At 52.1% G+C, this 26,604-nt stretch overlaps 2 protein-coding genes across 2 annotated transcripts in view; one reads left to right on the top strand and one right to left on the bottom strand.

Annotated features, from left to right (window-relative positions):
- BAZ1B (bromodomain adjacent to zinc finger domain 1B) overlaps positions 1-9,782 on the top strand; it is a 79,458-nt gene extending 69,676 nt beyond the window's left edge. Inside the window, 7 exon segments of the mRNA XM_046666484.1 lie at positions 179-326; positions 1,399-1,546; positions 3,387-3,502; positions 6,294-6,439; positions 7,493-7,596; positions 7,909-8,245; positions 8,247-9,782. Of these exon segments, the coding sequence (XP_046522440.1) occupies positions 179-326; positions 1,399-1,546; positions 3,387-3,502; positions 6,294-6,439; positions 7,493-7,596; positions 7,909-8,245; positions 8,247-8,285 (1,038 nt within the window). The 3' untranslated portion in view covers positions 8,286-9,782.
- An 838-nt stretch (positions 9,783-10,620) lies between these two features.
- Positions 10,621-16,739, bottom strand: FZD9 (frizzled class receptor 9). Its single transcript, XM_046665660.1, has one exon. It carries the CDS (start codon positions 16,223-16,225, stop codon positions 14,450-14,452), a length of 1,776 nt encoding a protein of 591 aa, XP_046521616.1. The 5' UTR covers positions 16,226-16,739; the 3' UTR covers positions 10,621-14,449.
- Between the last annotated feature and the right edge of the window lie 9,865 nt (positions 16,740-26,604).

Genomic DNA, 26,604 nt, shown 5'->3' with positions numbered 1-26,604 from the left:
GTAAGATAAATGGATTAGACTGTAGGAGCTCTAGGAGGTGAATGTACTCAGAATTCTCTTGTCTTTACCTATTCCTAGTCCTCTCTCAGTGTATACTGTTAGTATTGCATGAAAAATTCACATTTCATGTTCTTTGGGGTCATTGTAGTAATGCTGTCCTGGTTTGGTCTCTGTTTAGGTTGCATCTGCTCTGGAAAAATGGAAGACAGCAATCCGTGAAGCTCAGACCTTTTCCAGAATGCATGTTCTACTTGGGATGCTTGATGCCTGTATCAAGTGGGATATGTCAGCAGAAAATGCTAGATGCAAAGTTTGTCGAAAGAAAGGTATATTTAGATCAAAGTTGCTTATCTGAGTCTATTAGGGACTAGGACTTCCATTCCCAAGATCTTTTCTCCCCTAAAGTATTCTGTGTACAGTTTTTAAATGTGGTGGGACAAATTTTACCTTTTCCTAGAAGTCTGTAGAATGCTAGTCTTTGAATCACATGCCAGCAAATCAAAGCAGACCCTTTGTTCCTCTATTTTGAGTATAAAGTAAGAGCAGTTGAACTCTCTAATCTTTAAATTTCCCACCGGGAACAAAATTAGTTAACCTAAAATTTTGAATCTCTCTTACCATCTCTCAATTTTAGTCATCCGTGAAGTTAAGACGGGTGCTACCAGCAGAGGGCAGTATTTATACATTGTGAAGAATACTTGGGTTGGGCCTTCCAGCACTGAGTCTACAAAACAAGGCATTTGGGACTGTTTAATGCTGAGAGCTTTCAGGGCCCATACGTGTAACAGGAATTTCATGGCTGAAAGCCTCCCGGTGACTGACTTTTCAGTGGCTCAAGTTATCTTGTGAGTTAGGTTAGGATTTAATTCCCAAGGATGAAAAGACCTGTGTAAAATCATTTGATTGCTCTAAAAACTGATTTGGAATGAAAGTTGGAGAGGAGAAATATGATCATGTTAAGTTGGTTAGTACACCAAATGTAGGGAAACGAAACGGTTTAAGAGAACTGTATCAGGTATGAGTTGTGAATAGTTTGGGGAGTGAGGGAGGCAGACGAGCCGAAACTGTAATACATCATGGGGATTCATTTCTTAGTGGGAGAGGAGCAGCAAAATTTCCTGCTTTCACTTGGTCTTGGCTACTTCTTAGTAAATGTTAACTGTCCTCTTATAGCCTTAGGTAGGTTTGGGGATGTGAGTCAGAAGACCTGAACCCTAAATTAGTTATCATCTAGTTTATGCTACATTTCTTTTCAGAAAATGACTACATTTAAAAAAAGGTGGGTATGCTAGAATGTTTGTTCTTCCATGGCGTTAATTGAGGGTGAGCTGCTTTTTCTTACAACTCATTGACTGTTGCCATGCTCCCAACAGTGCTATACAAGTTATCTCCTTGCAGGTGAGGATGACAAACTGATCTTGTGTGATGAGTGTAATAAAGCCTTCCACCTGTTTTGTCTGAGGCCGGCCCTCTATGAAGTACCAGATGGTGAGTGGCAGTGCCCAGCTTGCCAGCCTGCTACTGCCAGGCGCAATTCCCGTGGCAGGTGAGAATTTCTTCTTTTAAAAACAAATGAATAAATGTTATAATTAAGCTTCGCTTGTTCAAACTGAATGACTCCAAGGAGTTTTAAGTTCATCTTTGGATACAGAGTCTTATCATTTAAAGTATTATAGTAGCTCAAAGGACTCTGATTTAATTTTAGCTTAATATTGACATTTTTAGTTTTCACCACCAGCCGTATTCTATATTTTCTTGATCATACCTTCTTCTCAAATAATAATATATCTCCCTCTGCCTCTTGCTTCCATTTTGCCCACTTCTTAATTCGTGATTACTTCTGCAACCACTCACTGGTTAGAAATCCGAAACTCGTTACCTTCATTACCCATAGCTATTGTTTTCTTCCCTTATCGTGATTAGGACTGTGGTGTCACCTTGGACATCTTCCTCTCCCTCATCTTCCATATTCATTCATTTGCCAGATGTTTTCATTTTAATGTCCAGAAGTCTTATGAATCAGTCTCCTACTGTCCATTCTCCATGCTCCCTGCTGTCATTTGGCCCTCCTACGTCTCTCACCTGGGCTCCTTCAGTGTCTCCTCAACTTCTTACCTCATATCTTTCCCCCTCTTATCCATCCAGCTTTTGTGGTGATACCAGAATGGTTTACGTAAATCAAAGATCTGCTTATGTCACCATCCTGTTCAAAGACTTGAATCTTCTTGTTGCCTCTAGAATAGCGTCCAGACTCCTTATCTAACTCTTGAGGCTCTTAGTATACATTACTAGCTTGTGTTTTGATGAGCCTTCATTCCTGTGTTTATGTGCTTATTACAGGCTGTTCACTGTGCATGCTTGCCTGTTATGCTTTCCTCCCAGCTGGGAATATTTCCTTTCCTCGGCACTCCCACCTGGGTAAATTGCCCACAGCCTACCTAAAATTGCACTGCTTTCTTGAAATTTCTGTACATCCTTAGGATTACTTGTTCCTCCTCTGTGTTCCAACTGAGCTTTCAATCTCTAAAACAGTATTTGTTGCATCTTGCCTTTATGGTTAGATTTTTACATGACTGTCTTCCCATGAGATTGTTAGTGCTCTGAGAGTGGAGTTGGTGCTTTGTTCTTCACTCCAATCCCAATAAAGCCAATCACAGGGCCTTTTAAAGAGGAGACTCTTTGTATTTGCCAAGGGAATACCGGTGTTTTCCACGTTGAAGTTTGAGGTTGTAAAAGGGCAGCTTATAGGCACTCTGGCTTGTTCTCTCTTTGAAAGGGCAGAGCTGTTTGATCCTGACCCCACCTAACAGTATTACTCGGTTATTTCTCACTCCATTCCAGCTACACTTAGAGAGATGAGGCATGCTGCTCTGAAATGGTGGGGCTTTGGACCACCTGTTCTGAGCTGGGATTACCATTGCTTTGATGTTATGGTCATCTGCAAGCTGTTTCAGCTCCTGGAAGGGGGCCATCAAGGTGGAGTAACACCTGTCTGGGCTGTTTATCCTTTCAGTCCACCCTAGAGTTGGGGACAGCTTTTAATACCTGAAATGTTACATTATCTGGCTATTTTTGTGAGATGAAAAGGAATAGAGTTTTGTCTTGTTTTGTGTGAGGATGAGTGGGGTTGCATTTTGGCCTTGATTTCTGTTGCTGTTGGTGTCTTACCCAAACCATTTGGGGCCTGGTGGAGGAGGCATGCTGTCGAAGCTTAATTTTTTATTCTGTTTCCTGTGTCTTGGCCAAGATTCAGGTTCCCTCTCCTCGTCATCAGATCTTTCTAATCCGTGAAGAGGAAGAAGTTGCCGGGACCCCTGTGGGACTTCATCCTTTCTAGGACCACTTGGGCCTAGAACCCTGTTTCCTATGCTCTTTCCTCCCCACAGGAATTATACTGAAGAGTCTGCCTCTGAGGATAGTGAAGATGATGAGAGCAATGAAGAGGAAGAAGAGGAAGAAGAGGAGGAGGAGGAAGAAGATTACGAGGTGGCTGGTTTGCGATGTAAGTATTCAGTTTGTCTTCATAGTTAACCTCACCACCTTCCAAGATGACTGGGAAGACTGGGTTGGCAGTAGATACCCAGCATTGCAATCATGCCATCTTCCTTTTCACACGTGTTGTGGCTGGGGGGGTGACTCCACTGCCATGGTTTTAAATGGGTTTTCAAGGTGCCATTTAACCACCTTCCTAGTAGGAGGCCAGGTGGCCTGGTGTCAAGAACATTAACCTATAGCAGATCCACTTAGTCCAAGATTTAGTGGCATTCAGGGCCCCAAGTATGTTTATGACACGTCTGCTGGTTCTGAACCCCTTGGTGTATTGGGACAATGGGTAAGGAAGGGCTAGGCCCATTACCATCTCCAGCAGTTCTCTTGGCCTCTGGTGCAGTGCTCCTTTCACAGCAATGAGTTTTCCTCTGGTTACAGTGATTTTCTCTTCCCTGTAGTGTGCAGGGCTATTGATTTGCTAGTTTGAAAAGAGAAGATTGGTTTTTCCATGGCTTAGGCATAGTTGTTAGGAAGGTACAGATCTGTTTCTCACTAGATGCCAGTAGGGAAAAAAGAGCCTCATCATTTACACTCACCTCGTTGATTCTTACTCTCATGTTCATTTTTCATGAGTCTGAGAGTCTTATCAAATTCTTTTTTGTTTTTTGGTGAAGAAATTTGGCCCTGCACTAACATCTGTTGCCAGTCTTTCTCTTTCTTTTTCCCCCAAAGCCCTGGGATTTAGTTGTATATCCTAGTTGTAAGTCCTTGTAGCTCTTCTGTGTGGGATGCCGCCACAGCATGGCCTGATGAGCGGTGTGTAGATCTGCACCCAAGATCCAAGCTGGCAAACCCTGGGCCACTGAAGCAGAGTGCGCGAACTTAACTGCTTGGCCACAGGGCTGGCCCTGAGTCTTGTCAAATTTTGATGGTTAAACCTGAAGTCCTGCAGTCTAGCCTCTTTTTTTTCTTTTTGAGGAAGATTAGCCCTGAGCTAACATCTGCTGCCAATCCTCCTCTTTTTGCTGAGGAAGACTGGCCCTGAGCTAACATCCATGCCCATCTTCCTCTACTAAAGTGGGACGCCTACCACAGCATGGCGTGCCAAGTGATGCCTTGTCCGCACCCGGGGATCTGAACCGGTGAACCCTGGGCCACGAAAGTAGAACATGCGCACTTAACCGCTGCGCCACCAGGCCGGCCCCCAGTCTAGCCTTTTAACAGCCTCCCTCCTGGCAAAATACACCCTTCTTTGTAGGTTAGTAAAAGAGACCACAGAGGAAGGTTTTGATGAGTTTTTGAAGAGATGGTGTAGTTCCCAAGGTCATAGCACTCTGACCAATTGTACTTGATATAAGGAGAGAGAGGATGTGTGGCATGACCGGTCTCTTACTGCAGTGGTGCTGCCAAAACCTGAGGGCTTTGGGCCTGCACACCTGCTCCCATCTCCCCAGTCCTGCAGGGTTTTAATTTGGGACACCTTAATTTCTCTTATTCCCGTAGGCCTCCTTTTGTTTGTTCAGTGGGCATGATTTCCCAGATACCCAGGGTATACAGACAAGTAAGTCCATTAACCCTGCGTTACAGAGACCGTTGTCTGCCAGCTGGAGAGTCATGATTTAGATGCATGGTTGTCTGGGAAAAGATTCTGAATATAGCAATGTATTGATTTTATTTTCAAGGTAGTTGCTTTTCACTTTTGAGTTATTGCTCTTTCCAAGGAATTGTTCCCTCTCCAGGTTTCTAGGGACTTGTCTGCCAAAAGGATCTAGGAAGTATTTGGTGCTTCAGAACCCTTTGTCTGCCCTGCCTTTTAGGCCACCAAAGAAGATGTTCTCTAGTGCAACTCAAGGCCGTAGGTTGGTGGCTGTCCCTAGTATTCCGAGTTTCATCCATGGCATCAGATTCTTACTTTCTCTTCCTAACCTGGTCTTGAGCTTAGAGACCCTAAAATAGCCAACGAAGGGTTATCATGGTCCAGAAGTAGAATATAAAATGTTGCTCATTGATTGTATCATTGCCTTTGTATACCCATGTCTCTGTTCAAACAGCACCTTCCCACTTTCTAGGGAAAATTTTAGTGGAGAAGTTTTGAGCTAATCCTTCCTGGAACTTTGCTCCCTGAGGGCATATGGAAGAATGCTGATTTGTCTGACATTGAGCACCTGTTGTAAACCTGAGACACAGTAGGTCTTGGGTGCCTTTGTGTGGGGATCCTGGGCAGTGGCCTGGCCCACTGTCTGTGGTTTTCAGAAATGTAAGAAAACAGGACTTGGGGCTAGCCCTAAATTGGATTCAATGAGGAATACTTCACATAAGTATCAGTTTTACTCTGAAAAGATTGTGATGGTGAGTGTAGGATAACTCTGGGAATTATGAAACAGGATCTCTTCTACAGTTCCATCTCATATACACTCTCTGAGGCTGAACTTGGGCTGCAATTCCAGGCAGACTTATTAGCAAATGGCCTCTCCTCCTGAGGGAGTCCATTTACAACTAACTCCTTCAAGGGCCTCATTCCTGGGAGTAACTGAACAGGGTGGGGACAGAGGATAGATGTACTAAAGGACTGGCCTTCTGAAGAGGCTCTTAAAAGGTCTTTGGCAGTTGATGAGAGGTATCTATTCCTCATCTACTCCTGCTACCTTTAAAGTGTGCCGTTAGGTAAGGCAAGAGATAAATGGCAAGAGCACCTTATAACCAAAGGAAGCAGTTGCTTTGCTTGTCCAGACTATCTCCCCATTCCATAGACATGCTCCCTTCATCCTCAGTTGTTTGCTCTGAATCCATATTTTTTATTTCAGTGAGACCTCGAAAGACTGTCCGGGGCAAGCAAGGTGTCATCCCCCCTGTAGCAAGGCCAGGCCGACGACCAGGTAAGAAGCCGCATCCTGCCAGGAGGTCTCGGCCGAAGCCACCACCTGTGGATGACACTGAGGTTGATGAGCTGGTAAGAATTCTTTATTGTCCTCTGTGACGTTTCTCTTCCTTATTCCCTACTCCAGCATTGGGAATTCATCAGGCGACAGGTGGGAGGCGCCCCCCCGCTCGCTCCTCCCTAACTTTGAAGGATTTTAAAATAGTATCCATGTGTCTCCAGTGGCTCAGAGGGGCTGGGTCTCTGTTGTGGGAATGTCAGCAATTTGGAGGCTTGCTTACTCTTGGGTCTTTTGCCGACAGTTGTTATGGGAGGGACGTTACCCTCCCCTCTGCTCCTCAACCAATGTAATTGTAGTGGTTTTGCTTTAGATTTCACTTGAGCTTTAAAGAACAAAAAGAGGCTCTTGAAAACTTGCTTGTTTTGACAGGTCAAATTGGGGTTAGGGGTGGGTTGGGAACATAAAGCAAGTCATTACAGAGCTCAGAGGGCCTGGAGAGGTCCTCCTGCTTGCCCAGCCCTGACTCCTTCAACTCTGTGGCTCTCCTTCTGCTGTGTGTCACAGCTGTCATGGCTACCTGCAGGGGAGGCCCCACCCCCTTTCTCCCTAGCCAGTTAGTTCCCACATACCTGCAGCGGGAGAGCCCAGAAAGGACATTGTACCTCTTGCTTTTCTTCCCTCAGACACCCCGCCCCCACAAAATTGGCTGCGCGTGGTCCCTATAACCCATCTGGCTTTCTGCAGTTGCTTGTTTATCCTCATCCACTGTGTTCCCATAATCCCAGGTCCATCTGCTCTCAGAGGGCTAGTGTCCTGTTGACAGTGGCCCTCTCTAGCTGACCTCTAGCAGGACTGCTGTAATATGGCAACTGCTGCCTGCTCTCTGCTTCTTTGATCACCATCCACGAGGGAGGAGGCAAGTGGGCTGATGGGAAGATGCTTGCCCCTGGCTGAGAGCACTCCCTGACTTGAATGTCAGATGATTTTGACTGTCTGCTCCAAGAAAATGGTTGAACTCGTCTTGTCTTTTCTTTTTTTCTTAAGTAGATATACACATTTTCTATTCTGTTTTCTCTTCTTTTTTCTTGGACCTATAATAACATGACTTCTTTCTTTGGCATCAGGTGCTTCAGACCAAGCGGAGCTCCCGGAGGCAAAGCCTGGAGTTGCAGAAGTGTGAAGAGATCCTCCACAAGATAGTGAAGTACCGCTTCAGCTGGCCCTTCAGGTGAGCTTTGTGTCCTCAAGCACGGCTTCTAGGTTCTAAGAGCATTCAGATGAGCCGCTGGCAGAGGGAGCGCTAAGCTGAACCCCGGGGAACAACCCTGATCCTTTCCTTTCAGAACATGTCTCAGTGGCAGGGGAATTAGCTTGCCAAACTGATAGAGACAGCTCGTAGTACAAGGTGACCACACCTTCTCTATGCCTGCCAGTTGGCTTATCCCAGCAGAGGTGGCATTCTGTGGCTGGTGGTTTGATAAGGTTTCTGTCGGTTACATTCAAGGCTGGGCTAATATCTTCATTTGGTTCTTCTCCACAGGGAGCCCGTGACTAGAGATGAGGCCGAGGACTATTATGACGTGATCACCCACCCCATGGACTTCCAGACAATGCAGAACAAATGTTCCTGTGGGAGCTACCACTCTGTGCAGGAGTTTCTTACTGACATGAAGCAAGTGTTTACCAATGCCGAGCTTTACAACTGCCGAGGCAGCCATGTGCTAAACTGCATGGTGAAGACAGAACAGTGTCTGGTGGCTCTGTTGCATAAACACCTTCCTGGCCACCCATATGTCCGTAGGAAACGCAAGAAGTTTCCTGATCGGCTTGCTGAAGATGAAGGGGACAGTGAGCCAGAGCCCATTGGACAGTCCAGGGGACGAAGACAGAAGAAATAGAAAGGCAGGGCCCTGGTAAGGGAGCTGAGGTTGGGGGAATCAAGGGAGAGAGCAAGGGAGGGTGGGAGGGTGGCCAGAGAGGAAGATGGAGAAGAACATGGAAGGGAGATCACAGGGAGTCCAGAAATCCCTGTCATTCCAAGCGTGGGCTGTGTTTCCACAACTCTCCACAGGGCCTTCATCAAGCAGAGCTCTTTGGAGAGCCTAATGTTGGGTTGGTGGTCTCTGCCCAGAAATGTTATGGGCAGTAGATGGCCTTAACCCCCCTTTCTAAGAACTTCCAGGAAGAGTCTAAGGGTACAGCTTTTCTTGTGAACCCGATTCCTTTTCCTTTCTTCTTTCCTAAGGTCCCTCCCAGTTTGGCCACCAAACAGTGCCAAGCCCTCTGGTCTCCAGAGGAGAGATTACTGTATTACATAGAAGGATCAAGGGTAATCAGGCCAATTGGGGCGGTAGTGTTGGTTTTTTAAAATCTATATTTATACCCAGTCTTGTTTCTTTAAGCCCATACTCTGTCCCTTCCTCCCTGTCCCTCTCAGGTGACGGTATCAGTGAGTGCCATACAGAATTCTGTATTCACCAGCATCATGAAACAGTTTTGGTCTTTTGAGTTGATCTTGGCAGAGTAAAGGGACATGTCCTGGAGTCATTCCTGAATACCCCTCCCCTTTGTGACAGTTCTCTCCCCACTTCACCCTCTCAAAAAAAACAAAAACAAAAAATCTAAGGCACTTCATTTAGAGACTGGAGTCCTGCTTATAATCATGCTTATAACCTTTACTTTGATGGATCTGGCCAGAGGGGTGTTGGAGCCCAGCCCACCCACATACCAGACAAGCTCTTAGGGGAGCAGAAGAAAAGCAGGAAGAATTTCAATGTTTAATTTTTTTTAAATTGACTTTTCTAGTTATTAAAAGTTGCTTGTCTCAGCAGTGATATTGTATAAAGAACATCTTGTAAAATATTTCTGTCATCTTGCTTTGGCACATGTACAGTACAATTTATATGATAATGTGTTTGCTTTACTTTACCCCATCTCCTCCCTCAGCCCGTCCTCTCTCCTTCAGAGAAGTTGGGCTGGAGGCTCAGCAGGGCAAGCAGTGGCGCCTGGTGGCGACGGGGGCGTCCCTCTGCCTGCTGTGGTGGCTGTTTCCGCCTCCTTCCGCGCCTGTTCTGGCCGCAGACTTGGAATTCCCTGAGAACCTGAATCTTTGAGTGGCCCGTGTCAGTGGGGGATGGGAGGAGGGTAGGGAGGGGCTCAGACAGCCCCCTCCCACAGTGAGTCTAGCGCTAGTGGTTAGATTTAGGCAAAACTTTGTAGTCTTCTTTCCCTTTTATGGCAGATTTTGATAAAAATGCAAAACAGGGTTTAATTTTCTTTTCTATCAACTTTTAATTTGGAAGATTTGAGCACCTAAGCTCTTCTGTATCTATTTGAATTAAGGGAAAAGAAGTCCACCAAGGGGATTGCAACTCATAGGACCTGAGAATAAAGCCTCGTTATATTAAACTTCAAGGTGTGGTCCCTGTCTCTCCCCTGTCCTCCTCGCCCAGGGACTTTGGGGATTTGTTCCAGTGGCTGCTGGATAGGTTTACCGTCCCTTCTCCCACAGGCTTGGAGTTAGCACTGACATTACAACTTCGTAATCCCAGCCACCAACACCTTCCCGTTTCTTACCCTAGAGCCAGTCTGTTCTTGTTAACAGTGCGAAACCCGTGTTCCCACTTCAGTGACACCTGAATTGTTTGTTCTTTTTTTAATGGTCTTTAAGGAGGAAGGACCCCATTAAAGGGTAAACTTGTAATAAATTGGAATTTCAAATAAACATTATGTACTTGTGTTTATAAAGAAAAAACAATTTTGATGAACCTTTCTTTGTGCTCGTGGGGGTGGAAGTGGCTAGTGCAGTCCCGGCACGGGTTTCCCGTTGACTCTTGGAACCAGTTCTTCTTCAGGATTGAGAGGACCCTCTGACTTGTCTTTTTAACCACAGGTCAGATCCATCTACTGCATTTCTTTGCTTCCGGGAGAGATTTCTGATGCCCTGGGTAATTGAAGCGTGACCTTTAAGCCTCCTACTTGTCTCTGTCTAAACTCCCCCAAAAATTTCATTTGAAACTTGTAGGAATTAGGGGGAAGTATTTTTTAAGGCTTCACTATGGGAATTTGTGTAGTCCTCGAGCACATGATTTTGGGGGAACTCCTGACGTTTTAAAACACTTTCATTTTGAGGAAAATTTCAAACATACACAAAAAGAGAGTGAAAATATAATGAATTCCTGTGTACTCAGCCTCAACAATTCTACCATATAGCCAATTTTATTTTATTTATGGCTTCATTTATTTTTTATAAAGTCAGAGTGGTTGATTCGAATAGGTCACTGCTAGGTGGCAACCTGTCTATGGAATTCAAAGATTTTGCAGCACCCCTCCATGACCCCATGTACGGAGAAGTGAAATGTCCAGTTCCTGACCAACTGAATCGGGGACAGCAGAAGGTAAACGGGAAGAAATGTGAGGAGAAACCTAAGCCCTGGGTGTGTGTTCTGCCACTGACTCGCTTTGTGGCCTTGGTGAGGGTGGGCTTCGAGCTGGTGCTGAGCACTTGGGGATTTTCAGTCCTGCAGGGGAGGAAGTGGATTGCCCCAAGGTCAAGTCGAATTTGACCAGCCCTTAAGTTCTGGAGAAGGGGAGCTGTGGTACCTCTGAGCATTTTCTACACAATCACTGTTGGACTCGGGCTCCCAGCCTGCATCTGTGAAACCCTTTTCCTCGCGTGGGTTTCTTAGGCTATAAGGATAGTGCCTGTGGGGCCATGTCACCTCATCTAGGGTCTATCCCGGTCCTTTTCAACCATCTCAGCCCCTTTCTCCCTACCAGGGGTGTTACCTAGGGGGAGCCACCTAATTTGGGTTGACTACTGCGAATGGGGATAAGAGAACCTTTTCCTGAGGACAGGGTTCTGAATCATTACTTCTGGGAATCAGCTGAGGGCTCCCCCTCCCATGTATTCTTCCTTCTCCTCAAACCCTGTCTCTGGGGAGAGAGCACTGTTGGGTGGCAGTGAAGTGGTGTCTGGATTCCAAACAACCACTCAGGGGCAGGCCCTCTTCCACTAGGAAACCATGTCTCCAACTTGCCAGGGAGCCAGGGTCTCCTTAGGATGTTGAGTGAGAAACTCAAGGCACGTAGGAAGAAAAGCTTGCCCTTTGGTTACCGCTTCCATTGCTACCCCTGCCCGGGGCCTTCAGGCCTTGGTACATGCTGGACTGCCCCCACCTCCCCCGGGGCCTGGAGCTGCTTCCTTCAGGGGGGGACTGAGAGCAGGGACTGACCCTTGGGGCCTCTCCTCAGTCTGACCTCAGTCAAGATCATTCCTGCTAACTCCTGTGAACTCTGAATCGTGTCCCTGGAACTAAATAGGTCAGAGCTACAAAGTTCCTAACCCTGGCCCTCCCTCGCACAAGCTCAGACCACACAGACAGGCTAAGCCTGCATGGACATGCGCAAACAGCCACTGTTCTGAAGATCCACACGCTGGGCCACCAGGCCAGTGAGGGGAGGGACTGGGGTCACACTACACAGGCCAGCAGATGTTGGTTTCTGAGGCGTTTTTCTTGGGCTCTGGGATTTCCTTTCTGGGGGTGGGGGGAGGTCCTGCTGTGGGAGGGGTTTCTTTGGACAAAACCACCCAGGTTATAACACCTGCCATCCCCCCAGGAGGGAACCTGTGGTGTGGTGGGAGTCACAAAGGCTCGGAGGCCGCAGACTGCCTGGCTCTGATGTGGAGCCAGCCAAGCCCTCCAAACATGGCCCCGTCTGTAAAGTGGGGAGAGGAGGATCAAATGGAGAACTTCTGTACAAGGTCTTTACTAACTTCCCTTCCTTTTCCTCCAGGGTCTGGCACTTTTCCGTAGTGTTTTCCAGTGCTGAGAAGCCTTAGCTGGCAAGGCCTGCACGCCCTCCCTCCCAAGTCCTGGCCCATGTGAACCATCCCAGCCTCAAAGCAGAGTCCCCTTTGGCGCATCCCAACTACACTGCCCCTCCTCCCTCATCCCTCCTATCCAGTTGTTCTGGAAGCCAGTCTTGTTTCCGCTGAGCGGGACATAGCCAAGCACCACCCCTCCCCCATCCACCGACTGGCAAGGAATAGGGGTGAGCTGGTGCCACGCTTGATGCTCCCCTCCCCTCCCCCCTTCGCCCATACACGCAGCACTTGCCTTCCCTTCCCCAGTCTCTGGAATCCTCTCCTTTTGCTCCGGCTGCCCCTGCCCTGGTACAGGCCCTTAGCAGCTTCAGCTCCACTCCCCGCAAACCCGGCCTGTGAGCCCAGCACAATGCAGCCGCTGCCTCTCCCACCCCCAACTGGGCCCCAGTCCCCTTGAAATATGCTCATTCTGTCTCAGTCTAGGACCCTCACAGGGAGCGTTACAAGGTGTGAGGGTCACTGGGCTTTGCTGGTCAAAGAATACACGGGGACTTACTCTGTGCTCTCTGGAGGGGAAGCAGTTAGATGTGGAAGATATTCCACGTGCAAGAAATGCACAAGCAAAGGGTGCAAACTGTTCCTCGTGGTGAGGGACAGCCCATAACCTCCCTCAGGTGAGGAAGCTGTCTTCTGGGGATTTGACACCACCTGTTTGATTTTCGTCTGGTTTCTTTCTTGTCCCTGTGAGATGGGTGGCTGGTGTAGGGCAGAGCTCCGGCCGAGAGGCCCTGGGTTCGAGGGCTCAACCCCACTACTGATGTGGAGCAGTCGACCTTGGGCCTCCCCTTGGCTCCAAAGCAAGGCTGGCAGCAGGGCTGGGCCCCTGGGGCCTTCTGGCAGTGACAGTGAACGCTAGCTCTGTGTATTATGCACCCAGGGACAGTAACCAAGACCCTCACCTGGCTGGAGTCATCACAGTGGTCAAAGCAGAGGCCAAGGTGGGGCTCTTGGGTCTGACCCCAGCCTGATGGCCGCACACACCTGATAGTGGACAGAGACAGTGCAGGTCCCAGCAGCCCTGGGCTCCCCCAGCATACATTTACACACAGTACCTTTTCCCACCACCGGTACACAAATGTGCCAGCAGCCTCTCCTGCACCTGTCCCATTTCTCACTGCTGCTCAGCACCTCACACCTTCCCACAGCCCTTCAGGCGCTGGGACCCCATTCCCACTATACTCAGGGGCTCCCTGTCTCTGTGACCATGTTGTCTGTGCTACCAAGATGCCCAAATGCCAGTCAAGCCCCATATCTCTCCACTGAGAGAGATGAGGGGGTGGGGTGGGCGCTGACTAGGGCCCCAAGGAGTGAGGTGGACACACCAGCAATCTTCGAAAGCAATGAGGACAGTCAGACTCCAGCCTCAGCCCTCAGGCCCCAGGGAGGGGACAACAGGATGGGTCAACAGGAGACAGTGGGAGCTGGTCCTGAGCCTCCGAGGGAACCTCTGAGACAGGCTGATGCCCTCATTTTCTACACAAATGAGAGAAGCAGAGTCTTAGCCACAGCTCCCAAACAAGCTAGACTCCCCAGGGTTAGAAGTGGGGGTGTCATCCCAGGGGACTCCCTGAGTATGCCGGCAGGCAGCCCAGTCTCACTTGGGGAAGCAGGAACCCAGGACTCAGAGACAAGCAAGCAAGTTGCCAAAAGGAGCGAAGATAGGCGAGAGGGGAAACACATACACCCAGAATCTGGGACTCCTGCAAAATACAGCTGTTCCACAGGGGATGTTCTCCTGATTGGTGGGGAGCCAGAGCACCCACCCCCAGCTCTGCTCACAAGGGAGACTCCTGCAGGGCCCTCACCCTCCTACCTTCCGCCTTTCCAGCCCAGAGAGGACTCAGCACTGCCACACGGGGGTTTATTCCAGTCACAGCTTCCAGAGAAACTCAACAATAAATTACATCATTAAATAAACTCCCTGCTGGACCACGCCCCCTTCTGCCCCTCCGACTCTCCACATCCTCCCCCAGGACCCTGTAGGGACTCAGCCAGGCCCACTCCCTGCGCCACGCGATTTGGGAGTAAGCCTCACTGGGTCCTGACAGTAGGTTGAAGGAGAGTCTGCCCGCCCTGGTCCTCTGCCCCCTCGCACTCACTTGCCTGACCTTGACAGCTGGGCAGCTGCTAGTCAGCTGTCTCCTCCGGAGGGGGGCTAGAAGGGGACAACAGCCGCCCCTGCAGGCCTGTGTCCCTAGAGGTGTGTGGGGTTCTCCAGAGAGGGGTCCGTCTTAGTCATGTGCAAGACCACAGTGGGGGCCTTATAGTGGCAGTGGGTGCCACGGCCATAGCCCCCAGGGGCCCGGCAGGCCTTTGCCCGGGCCCGGCCAGCTGCCATCTTGCGGTGGCACAGACTCTGCCAGGTCTGGAAAGTCTTGGAGCTCCATACCCAGACACCACTTGTGATGCCCACCACTAGCGACATGAAGATTTTGAGCATAAAGACAGCCACGGTGGGCACGGAGCCCCCTTGCAGCGAGCAGTCCCTCCGGCCTCCAGGTACTGCGGGTGCTGTGCACGGCTGCTCCGTGGCCCGAAGGTGCCAGAAGTCCATGTTGAGGCGTTCATAGACGTAGCAAACAATGACGCAGGTGGCAGGCACCGTGTAAAGGATGGAGAAGACCCCAATCTTGACCATGAGCTTCTCCAGCTTCTCCGTGTTGGTGCCGCCTGTCTTCATGATCTTGCGGATGTGGAAGAGGGCCACGAAGCCGGTCAGGAGGAAGCTGGTGCCTAGTACCAGGTAGCAGGAGAGAGGCACCAGCACGAAGCCCGTGAGCGCAGCCGCATCCATGCTGGCCACGTAGCAGAGCCCGGTCAGTTCATCCCCCGCCACTTTGCGCAACGTCAGGATAACGATGGTCTTGAGGGCCGGCAGGCCCCAGGCCGCCATGTGGAAGTAGCTGCCATGGGCCTCGATGGCCTCGTGGCCCCACTTCTTGCCGGCCGCCAGGAACCAGGTGAGTGTGAGCACCACCCACCACAGCGAGCTGGCCATACCAAAGTAGTAGAGCAGCAGGAAGACGAGGGTGCAGCCCGTGTTCTCCAGGCCCTCCTGGATCACGTAGAGCGCCCCTGCCTCCTGGTCGCAGGCCACGCTCTGGGCCCCAGCCACGGCGCGGATGAGGAAGGCCAGCGAGTAGACGTTGTAGCACATGGAGAGGAAGATGATGGGGCGCTCGGGGTACTGGAAGCGGTGAGGCTCCAGCAGGAAGGTGAGCACGGTGAAGGCCGTGGAGAAGAAGCACAGCGCCGACCACACGGCCATCCAGACGAGCGCGAAGTCCTTGTCGCGCCGCGACCAGAACACCTCGACGCCGGGCCCGCAGCGCGGCGCGCACGAGCGACTCTTCTCCACGTACTGGAACTTCTCGGGATTCTCGCAGGTGCCGCCGCCGCCCGGGCCGGGGGCGGCATCGCCGGGGGGCCGCGCGGGCCGCGGCGCCACGGGCAGCATGCCCAGGCCCTTGTGGGGCTCGGCGGGGCCGGCCGTGGCATTCTCCGGCGCCTCCATGCAGAGAGCGTGCGGGTCGTTGCGCGTGGGCAGCCTGGCGCAGTCCAGCGAGTCCGGCCAGCCGAAGTTGAACTGCTCCATGATGGGCGCGCAGCGCAGGCGCGCCTGCTCGCACATGGGCCGGCAGGCTGGGATGGGCGTCGAGACCTGGTCGGTGCACATGGGCGCGTAGAGCGAGCACAGGAAGAAGCGCAGGTGGCTGTGGCAGCCGTACTGCACGAGCGGCGCGAACTCGGCCAGCTCGGCAGCCGCCTCGCCCTGCGACGTGTGGCCCAGCAGGTTGGGCATGCGGGTCAGGTTGTAGCCGATGCCGCGGCACATGGGGATCTCCACCGCCTGGCACGGCGCCGGCCCGCGCCCGCGCTCCGGGTCGAAGCGACCGATCTCCAGCGCCGCGCCGCCCGCCGCCAGCAGCTGCCACAGCAGCAGCGCCCCGCGGAACGGCGGCACGGCCATCCCGGGCGGCCCCGGCCGAGGGCAGGAGGGCGGCCTCGGCTCACTCGGGCCGCGCCGTCTGGCGCCCCCGTGCCCACCCGCCACGTCGCGGGGCGCGGGCCATTGCCGAGCCGCCCGCGTGCATCCGGGCGCCGCCGAGCGCCCTGGGCAGCGCGCGGGGAAGCCGCCCGAGGGAGAGGAGGCGCCGAGCCCACCGAGCCGCCACCGCCGCCACTGGAGCGGCCGGGGAGCCAGAGCGGGCACCGCCTCCCGGGGCCGCGGCTACAAGCCTCGGGGCGGGGCGCCCGGCGGACACGCCCAGGGGCGGGACCCCCGCGCGCCGGGCACGCCCCCCCGCCGGGCTTTAAAGGCGCCGCGCCTCGGAGCCGAGCGGGGGGAAACAACGGGCCGCGGTCCTGGGGCCCGGGTGTGGGCGCGAACTCGTCTGCCCGCTCACACTCGGTTCTTCCCCATTGCTTGCCCACCCTCTCCCCGCGACAGGACAGCCAGCCGCAGGATTCCCTTGTCTCCCTATACGGGGTCACCTCTCTCCTCCCGGCTGTGAGACTATTTCCAGGGTTTCCACGCGTGGGAAGCCTCGGCTTTGTACTCAGTGACAGTTCAAGTGCAGCCTCTGCCTCTTCACTAGTTGTTTGTGACTTTCGGCTCTTCTCTCTGAGTCTCAGTTTCCTTTTCTGTAGAACAGGCAGATAATCCTACGGTAAAAATTAGCAACTCATTTGTTGCTCACGTGCTGCTGACCAGTCATGCTACACACTTGACCTCATTGTCTCGTCTGGCAATCCAGGAATGATACGCTAGCCCTCTCTCAGATGGGGAAACCGAGGCTCAGGGAGGAGTGACAGATCCGAGGACATAAAGCTCTTAAATATTCCGTTTGTGATTGTCTGACTCCGGACCCCGTACTCATTTCACAAGGCTGCAGTCCTCCCATCGGGAGGGGTGTTGTCACCCTATCGGCTGGGAGGGCCTGTTCTCTCTAGGGCGCCCCTTGGGCACCTCTTGGACCTGCTTAGAAACTGCTTCCCACAGAGCTGGAGGACTCGATTTCAGCACCCTCCCCCCACCCCCTTGTTCTCTGAGCTCCCTTGGCAAAGGGCTTTCCCTCTGAATTCCTCTCTGCCCTGGGAGCCTGCAGTTCTCTGGTGCTGCCCACACCACCCAGCCCCACCAGGCCCCCAGAGAGGCCTGTTCTCCTTCCTGTGCCCACTGAGCCCACGGGGGACGTACAGTGACATCCCATGGAATGTCTCAGGAGTGCACCTCACACCCTCCTCACCTAAACCTGATAGCCATCAGAAGGATACCAGATTATTACTCCCCCAGCTCCCTACACCACGGGGAGGGGCAGACTGTCCCTTCCGATGTACAAAGGGAACCAGTGAGGCACCACACAGCAGTAACCATGACTCCCTGGGGACATGGCTCAGCCTGCCAGTGACAGCTGACAATAAGTGAGTGAGGCTGAGACTGAGGTATGTGAGCTGTGAGCAGCACGGCTGCAAGACCCTGAGCTTCCCAGGGAGGCAGGATACCTCAGGAGCAGGGTACCTTTGGAAAAAGGACCTGGTTTTGACCACTTGGTCAAGGATAACGGAGGTTCCTAAAATGCCAGTGACAGCATCCCATTGTCCAGGGCGAAGCGCACCTGGGGATGGTAGCAGAAGCCCCTCCGGGCACAGTTCCCCGCCTGCCTCCTCATTTCCTGCTACGTCCCTCCTGCCTCCCATCTCCCCAGCCCAGAAGGCTGTCTCTTCTGCTGTCTGGCACACCAGCCTCCAGCATTACTTCCTAGGGGCAGCCCCCCAGCTCTCCTGGGCGGGGCTGGAGGCTCTGTTCTGTGGGCTCAGGGTCCTCACCCACTCACTGTCCCCCCACGTGTGCACTCACATACTATTAGCCCCCCATCTGTACCCCCTCTGCCCCAATACCAGCAGCTGCTCAAGGACCATGGGGACATTTTACTTCTCCCTGTATCTTGCTCCAAGGAGGCAGAGGTGCGTGGAGGATAGTGGAGCATGGCCCTGCCTCCCGAGCCCCCACATCACGGTTTCTGTAGGAGGTGGGGGCTCTGGAGCTGCCCCCTCTGCTGGCGGCCTCACCGGGCAGCTGAGAATGGTGGAGGCTCCCCGCTGCTAGGACTGGCTTGGGAGCCAGGTTTTCTGTGCCCCTGCCCCCCGTCAGGGTGGAGAGGGGTTGAGGGGCCCTTCCTCTGGCAGCCATAGTGGGGAGGGTGCCCCAGGAACTGTGGGATGCCAGGCCTGTCACCATGGCAACAGCTGATCCTGGGAAGCCAGAGGTGGGGGGTGTGGAACAGCCTCTCCCCCGGCAGATGCTGCCTAGGAGAGAAGAGGCCTCTTGGGCTGCCTGCCCACCCACCCGGCTTTGTCACTCGATCCCCCTCTTTACAAAGGTGGAACAATACTCGAGGCCTCACTGAAAGGGAGACTATGAGGAGGACCGGAGGGGACCGGGGGGAGGTGGGAGATTACCATCAATGCCCACCCCCATCCCTGCTCCACTGGGTGGAGGGGGCCAGAGATGGGGGCGAGGTGGGAACAGAACCCTCTCAACTGCTCTTCTCTGGGGAGATGCTTCCCTTCCTGGGGGCCCTTGGCTGTGGGCCAACGAGTTGCCCTGCACGAATGGGAAGGGACGCTCTCCTGACCTGTGTCCTCCCCGCCCCCCCCCACACCCCTCTAGACTCCCCGCACTCCCAGAGGCCCTTCCTACCACGTCCTCCCTGACTGTAGCCCCACTCACCCCACTGGACTCATGCTGCCTCTCCCTTCCCCACCTTGGCTCCGATATGGCCTCCTCCAGGACGACCCTCCACCCGCCTCTGGGCCTTCCAGCCACCACACCTGTGCCTGTCTCCCCACACGCCCAGGAGCTTCTGGAGGTCAGGGGCCAGGCCACACTCCTGGGTGTCTTGGCACCTGGCCTGGAGTAGGCTCCCATAAATGTTTACTGAATGAAAAAAATGTCGTAATGAGGAGGGGCTGTAGATCCTTCTGGAAGAGGCTGAGTGCAAGTGGGGCCCGAGGTTGGGGAAGGGGTGTTGATCGGACCCTGGGGGACAGAGGTGTCTGTGTGAGCAAATAGGAACCAGAAGGAGGGCTATCAAGCACCTCTAACAGGCGCCCAGGACACCCTCAGGAGGGGCTGTCGCTGGTGATGGAGGATCCAGCAGGTACAATGACACACCTGCTCCTGTGCATGGAGTGTCATTGCAGCCTGAGCAGATGGAGGTGGCGCCGGCACTTGAGTGTGCTGTGTGTGGGGGTCAGCAGCAAGTTAGGTGTGTGTGCACACTCGAGGACACGCAGGAGCCAGGTTATTCCCGTGTGCACGTGCACATGTGCCCACACACAGGGCGGGCTGGGTGAGGCACTCAGGCGCAGCTCTGGGAATGGGCCCACCTCTACCAAGCTTGAGCCCTGTTTCTGACTCAGCTTCCCTTTATGAGGATGTCAAGGGCTGCACTAGACTTCGATTCTTACTAAGAAGCGTTTTAAAAATTCCTTATTAGGGGGGCTGGCCGCGTGACGGAGTGGTTAAATTCACACGCTCCGCTGCAGGCGGCCCAGTGTTTCATTGGTTCAAATCCTGGGTGCGGACATGGCACTGCTCATCAAACCACGCTGAGGCAGCATCCCACATGCCACAACTAGAAGGACCTACAACAAAGAATGCAGCGTCCCATATGCCACAACTAGAAGGACCCACAAAGAAGAATATACAACTATGTACCAGGGGGCTTTGGGGAGAAAAAGGAAAAAAATGAAATCTTTAAAAAAAATTCCTTATTAGGAAACCAAATATATCAAGAACTCACACAACTCAACAACAAAAAAACAAAGAACCCGATCAAAAAATGAGCAGAGGACATGAACAGACATTTTTCCAAAGAAGATACACAGACGGCCAATAGGCACATGAAAAGTTGTTCAACACCACTAATCATCAGGGGAATGCAAATCAAAACTACACTAAGATATCACCTTACACCCATTAGAATGGCTATAATTACCAAGACAAAAAACAACAAATGTTGGAGAGGGTGTGGAGAAAAGGGAACCCTCATACACTGCTGGTGGGAATGCAAACTGGTGCAGCCACTATGGAAAGCAGTATGGAGATTTCTCAAAAAATTAAAAATAGAAATATATGACCCGGCTATCCCACTACTGAAAGAACTTGAAATCAACAATTCAAAGAGACTTATGCACCCCTATGCTCATTGCAGCATTATTCACAATAGCCAAGACATGGAAGCAACCCAAGTGCCCACTGACTGATGACTGGATAAAAAAGAGATGGATATATATACAAGGGAATGCTACTCAGCTATTAAAAAAAGACAAAATTGTCCCGTTTGCAACAACGTGGATGGATCTTGAGGGTATTATGTTAAGTGAAATAAGCCAGACAGAGAAAGACAAACACTGCATGATTTCACTCATTTGTGGAAGATAAATACATGGATAAGGAGAAGAGATTAGTGGTTACCAGAAGGGAGCAGGGTTGCGGGGTGGGCACAAAGGGTGAAGGGGCGCATATATATGGTGACTGACAATAATGTACAACTGAAATTTCTTAATGTTGTAAACTATTATGACCTCAATAAAAATTTAAAAACTCCTTATTAGGGTTTTTACAATTTTCACAACTAATTCAACATTAGGTGAGCAGTGAAATAAAACGATCATTGCTCCCTCCCCTTACAATCCTAGCCCTCAGGTAATCGGTATTAAGAGTTCAGGCATCGCTTTTAATACTTTTTCTAGACTTTATAAACACATGAAGTGCAGTCTTATCTTTCTTTCTTTTACTAAAATGGAACTAATGTTGTACATTTCACACCTAATTTTCCTCGCCTAAAAATCTATCATGAATAGATGGATGGATATATGATAAAAATAAGTGAAGAAAAATGTTAATGGTAGAATCTAGGTGGCGGGAATTCAGGGGATCACTAAAATTTTGGTCAACTTTTCCACATATTTTTTAATTTGCACAATAAAATATTTTTAAAAAAATCTATCATGAATGTCTTTTCATGTCAACACACAGGCTCCAACCCCTTCTTTTTGCTAGTCACTCTGATTTCCACAGTGTGGATTTATTATAAATTATTCAGCCAATCCCCTATGCATACACATTCAGACTGTTTCTCTTATGATCTGTATTACCCATGCAGATGCATGGGCGTATGTATCTATATTCAGGGTCTGCAAACTGTGGCCCACAGGTCGCGTCTGGCCCACTGTCTGTTTTTGTAAATAAAGTTTTATTGCAACACAGCCATGGTCATTGGTTTACATAGAATCTATGGTTGCTTTCAAAGGCAGACTTGAGTAGTTGTGACATATGGCCCACAAAGCTGAAAACAGTTACTATCTGGCCATTTACAGAAAAAGTTTGCCCACTTCTGAATGTATTTTTGCTTTTGTTTCTATGGTGCATAGTCTGAGAACTTTCTGGGTCAATGGGTGTGTGAATTTTTTACAGCATTATTGAGGTCCGTTACTAACGTACAATAAACTTGCACATCTTTAAAGTGTATAATTTGATGAGTTTTGACACATGGGTATACTTGTGAAATCATCACCACAATTGATCCAGATAATAAATATCTTCCAATTAAAACACAGCTGTCTTACTGTGAAGCGGTACATTAAAATGTTAATAACTGGTACATACATAACTCATATATATAATAACTGGTCAGTATAGTGTGCAATGAGCTTAATAATAACTACCATTTATTGTTAATTTACATCTCATTTAATCCTCATACATCTTATGAGGTGGTTCTTATTTACTCTAATGTTTAGATGAGGAAACCGTTTGAGAGAGAGTTGAAGCAAGTCGCCTAAGGGCAAGACATAGCACCAGGATTTTAAAAAAAGATAATGAATATATTCTTCACCCCAAAAGTTTTCCCTCCCCACCTTCCCCTCCCCACGCCACCACTGATCTGCTGTCACTATAGATTAGCTTGCATTTCCTTTATATTATGGAACAGTAATCGATGTTTTTGGGAATTTTTGGCAGCAAGCATGCACCCAGCACCTCCTCCGTGAGACCTGTGGCACAGCACAGACCAGGCTGGGTGCTGGGGACACAGAATGAACAAGCCAAGGCACCTGCCCTCTGGGTGCTCATGGTCAGCTGGCATCACAGATAGAATAGTGACCGCCATGGTGTCAGCTGAGCTCTGTGATTAGAGAGAGAAACTGGGGGGGGGGGGGGGGGGGGGGGCGTCCGAGAAGATGACCCATGAGCAGAGTCTCAAAGGCAGGTGGGGGGCCAGGTAGAGGAGAAGGAAGGATGTTCTAGACAGAGGGAACGGGCTTGGCAAAAGCGTGGGCAAGAGAAAGGAGGCAGCCTGCCAGGGCGCGTGTGGAGGGTGGGAAGCCAGAACTCACCCTCGGGCAATGGGGAGCCTGGAAGGTTAGAAGGGAGGGAGTGCTGTGGGGGCGAAGGAGGAGTGGGCTCTGCTGGGGCAGGCGGGGATGGAAGAGGTGACAAATGCGTGAGGCCTGGGGAGGGAGGGCTCGCACGGAGCCTGGGAAGGCGGGCTTGCGAGGCAGAGGGACAGGGACGTGCGGACGCGGCAGGAAGCAGGCCCCTGCAGGGCAGGCTCTGGGGGAGCTGCTGGGAAGGGGCGTGGCGCCCGCGCGCGGGGGCGAAAGGGCGCCCAGCTCCGGGCGCCCCTCTGCGTCCAGGCCGGCCACCCTGCGGCCACCCCGCGGCCACCCTGCGGCCAGCACGGCCCGGGGACGCCCGCAGCGCTGAAAGCCGCTTTTGTGCGGCCGTTCAACTCCTGTTTCGTTGACGTTGGAACCTGCTGCTTATTTATCCAACTCGAAGGGAAATTCAGCAGCGGCCGAGGGAAAAAAATAACCTCAGCTGCCGGGCAGGGAGGCAGGAGGCCCCCGCCGCCCCGCCCGCCGCCCGGCCGCGGAGGAGGCTCAGGCCCGCGAGCAGCTGCGGGGCCCGCGCGGCCCGAGAGCGAGAGCGAGGCCGGCCGGCCGCCGCAGCGCCCCGGCTGGGACCCACCTGCTCCGAGGCCGCTGGCTGGGGTCGTGGGGGCCTCTCGGGGGCTTCTCCGGGGGACAGTCAGCCGCCCCCTGGGCAGGGGGCCTCCCCCAGGGCCTCCCCTCGTGCCTGTGCCGCGCCCCAGCCCCGCGCTGCGGCCCACGCGGGGGCCTGGCTCCGGGCCGGGCTGGCCGCTGAAGATGTGCGGGCAGCAGCCCAACAGGGCCCGTCAGATGTGGAGAAATGACCTTTAGCCACTCCAGACGTGTCCTCCCGCCGCCAGGGGTGGAGGTGTGGAGGAAAAGGTGTGGACGATGCCCCCAGGCCCGGCCACAGCCAGGGAGGGCCGCCCGGATCTCCTGGGCACAGCGGCTCCCCTTCCCTGCTTCGGCCTTTTCGGATTGCAGTCGGTCCAACAGTCCCTGTGTCCTGCCTGCCGGGCCCTCTCGTACCCATGACCTTATTTGCCCGCATTTTACAGATGGGGAGACTGAGGCTGAGAGGTGGAGCTGGACCCCAGGCCTCCTGACACTAGGCCTGTGCCCTGCCTGACTGCCCCACCTTGGGTCTTCCCACCAGACGGGTCCACTCAGCGTCCCTGCTTCCACAGCCTGGTCAGCACGTCTGAAACCTGGATTCTCTCTCTCCCACAAAGGGTGCACCAGGAGCTCCCACCGGCAGGGAGCGTGTCCATCCATCTTGGCATCTCCTGCTCCTTGTTGATTCCTGGCCTGTCCCAGGTGTGCAGTGTGGGGGGGGGGGGGGGGTTGTTCCATGTGAAGGACAGAAGCCCCCCTCCTACCCACCCCCGCACACTCCCATGTGTCTTTTTTGTTGTTTGTGTTACCATCTCCCGAGTCACCCATACGGGGGAACACAGGTATATCTCGGAGGCGTCAGGCCTCGCCTGGGAGGCGACGTCACAGGCTGGTTCGGAACAGTTCCTGGACTCAGCTGCCTGGGTTCAAGTCGTGCCTGTAGCTGTCATCTTGAATCAGCTGTGGAACCGCCCTGGGCTTCAGCGTTCTGAGCCGCTAGGAATGCTCTGGTGGTGCCAGGGTCCCAGGGTGGCGGGAGGGTTTGAGACCTGCGTGGTGTGGGGCCAGGACTCTGCACGCCAGCGAGGTCACAGTCACTGTCAGTTCACACCCAAACCTTCCTCCCACGCTCTCTCCTCCTCTCACTCCCTCTCTCTCCCGCTCGCAGTCTGTATTCGGTGTCTTTCCAGGACTCCGGGGTCAACTGTTGTCTTAAGGTGTCATTTGAGGCCCTGTGGTCATCAGGATAGCATTTTGACTTTCTTGGTCCTTGGGCACTTTCACCCTCCTGGGCCCCTTCTTCTGTTAAAAAAATATTAAGAATTGTATCTTATGACCACTAGTATAATGATGAATATAGTGATATTATATATGGATACACTTTTTGACCTAAAAGGTCTTTTTTCTTCTGATTTTAAAAGAAAGCATTTTAGTGGGTCCCTGAAAGTGTTGTGGGCCCTGGCACGGTGCCCACCGAGCCCGGCTTCGTCTCCTCTGGCGGGACAGCTATGCTGTCCCTGGCGGGGCGTGTCCACCCACAGGAGCGTCTGTCTTTCTTTTCTAGCCTGGCGTTCCCTTCCTCCCCTCTTGTGCCTGAGCAGAGAAAGTTTTCTCCTGTGAGAGTGGGAGGGTTGGCCTAGGACAGCCCTATAGGTCTTACCACATCCTCTGCCGACAAGAAACACCAGGATTCCACGCTCAGGGCCTCCTTCCTGTCCGGATGGGCCGAGCCAGCCTGGGGTGCCTCCAGCGTATTTTGCTGCAGCCCCCTCCCCTGTCTGCTGACCCCAAGCGGCTTCCCTCCAGGAGAGCCCAGATCTTCCTGATGCACCACATCTGCTCTGCTCCAGAGCCTTCACCAGCTCCCATCTTCTGTACAGTGAGACCCAAAGGGCTCAGACTGCAATTAAGAGTCCACATCCAGACTTCCTGCTGCACTCCTGGAGCCCGGGATCCCCGTACTCATGCCCTCCACTGGCCCCAAACACACCCTGCCACCCTGTGCTTGGGCCACACCTTTGCTGAGGATGGTCCCTCTGCTGACTGTATACCCTTTACCACCCACCATTGCTTTCTGTCTTACTTTTTTTTTTTTTAAAGATTTTATTTTTTCCTTTTTCTCCCCAAAGCCCCCCAGTACATAGTTGTGTATTCTTCGTCGTGGGTTCTTCTAGTTGTGGCATGTGGGACGTTGCCTCAGCGTGGTTTGATGAGCAGTGCCATGTCCGCGCCCAGGATTCGAACTAACGAAACACTGGGCCGCCTGCAGCGGAGCGCGCGAACTTAACCACTCGGCCATTGGGCCAGCCCCTGTCTTACTCTTTTTAAAGTGAAAGAAATAGAATATATATAATTTATAATCACATGTATTTTAAAATAACAAGCATTGTCCTCTGTGCAAACTTCAGGCTATATGTGAGTTTAAATAATAAAAAGTGAAAATCCACACCCCCCGCCCCCCCCAGCTCTGGAAGGGGCCCCTGCTGGCAGTTGGGGGTGTGTCCCTCCAGACCTTTACAGATGTGGACTTGTCCACCTGCTTACAAGTGAATAAAATTAGGGTGCTTTCATTTATTTATAATTAATTTTGTAATTAAATATATGCATATAGTTTGGTCTTTTTTATCAAGACATAATTTTGTGTTAAAATACACAAGTCTTAGGTGTTTAGCCTGATGAATTATTAACCAAGTTTACCTGCCCATGGAACCACCACTCAGATGAAGAGCCAGAGCATGGCCACCTCCCCAGAAGGCTCCTTCTGTCCCCTTCCAGCCAGATGCTCCACTGTCCTCACGGCCTCCAGCTCGGCTTAGCTGCACCTGCTCTGGACCGTTGTATAAATGGAATCATACGGTATTTGCTCTTTTATGTCTGGCTTCTTTCGCTCAACATGCTGTCTGTGGGACTCATCCATGCTGTGTGTCTGTCTGTTCCCACGGCCGAGTGCTGCTCCACTGCGCGGGCATGGCACAGGTTCTTCATTCTGCCGTTGGTGGGCATTTGAGTTGTTTCCAGTTTGAGGCTTACAGACTGAATGTCTGTGCCCCTTCCACATCCCTATGGGGTGGGGCTTTTGGGAAGTGATTAGGTCATGAGGGTGCAGCCCTCCTGAACAGGATTAGTGCCTTTTATAAAAGGGACTCCGGAGAGCTCCCTTGCTCCTTCCACCATGTGAGGACACAGGGAGAAGATGGCGGGCTCTCACCAGATACTGAATCTGCTACGGCCTTGATCTTGAACTTCCCAGCCTCCAGAACGTGAGAAATAAGTATCTGTGTTTATAAGCCACCC

This window comes from Equus quagga, chromosome 7 (genome assembly GCF_021613505.1).
Source record: "Equus quagga isolate Etosha38 chromosome 7, UCLA_HA_Equagga_1.0, whole genome shotgun sequence".
Classification (NCBI taxonomy): Eukaryota; Metazoa; Chordata; class Mammalia; order Perissodactyla; family Equidae; genus Equus; species Equus quagga.
Note: the sequence above shows the minus strand (reverse complement) of the source record. Positions and strands in the feature narration are given on the sequence as shown.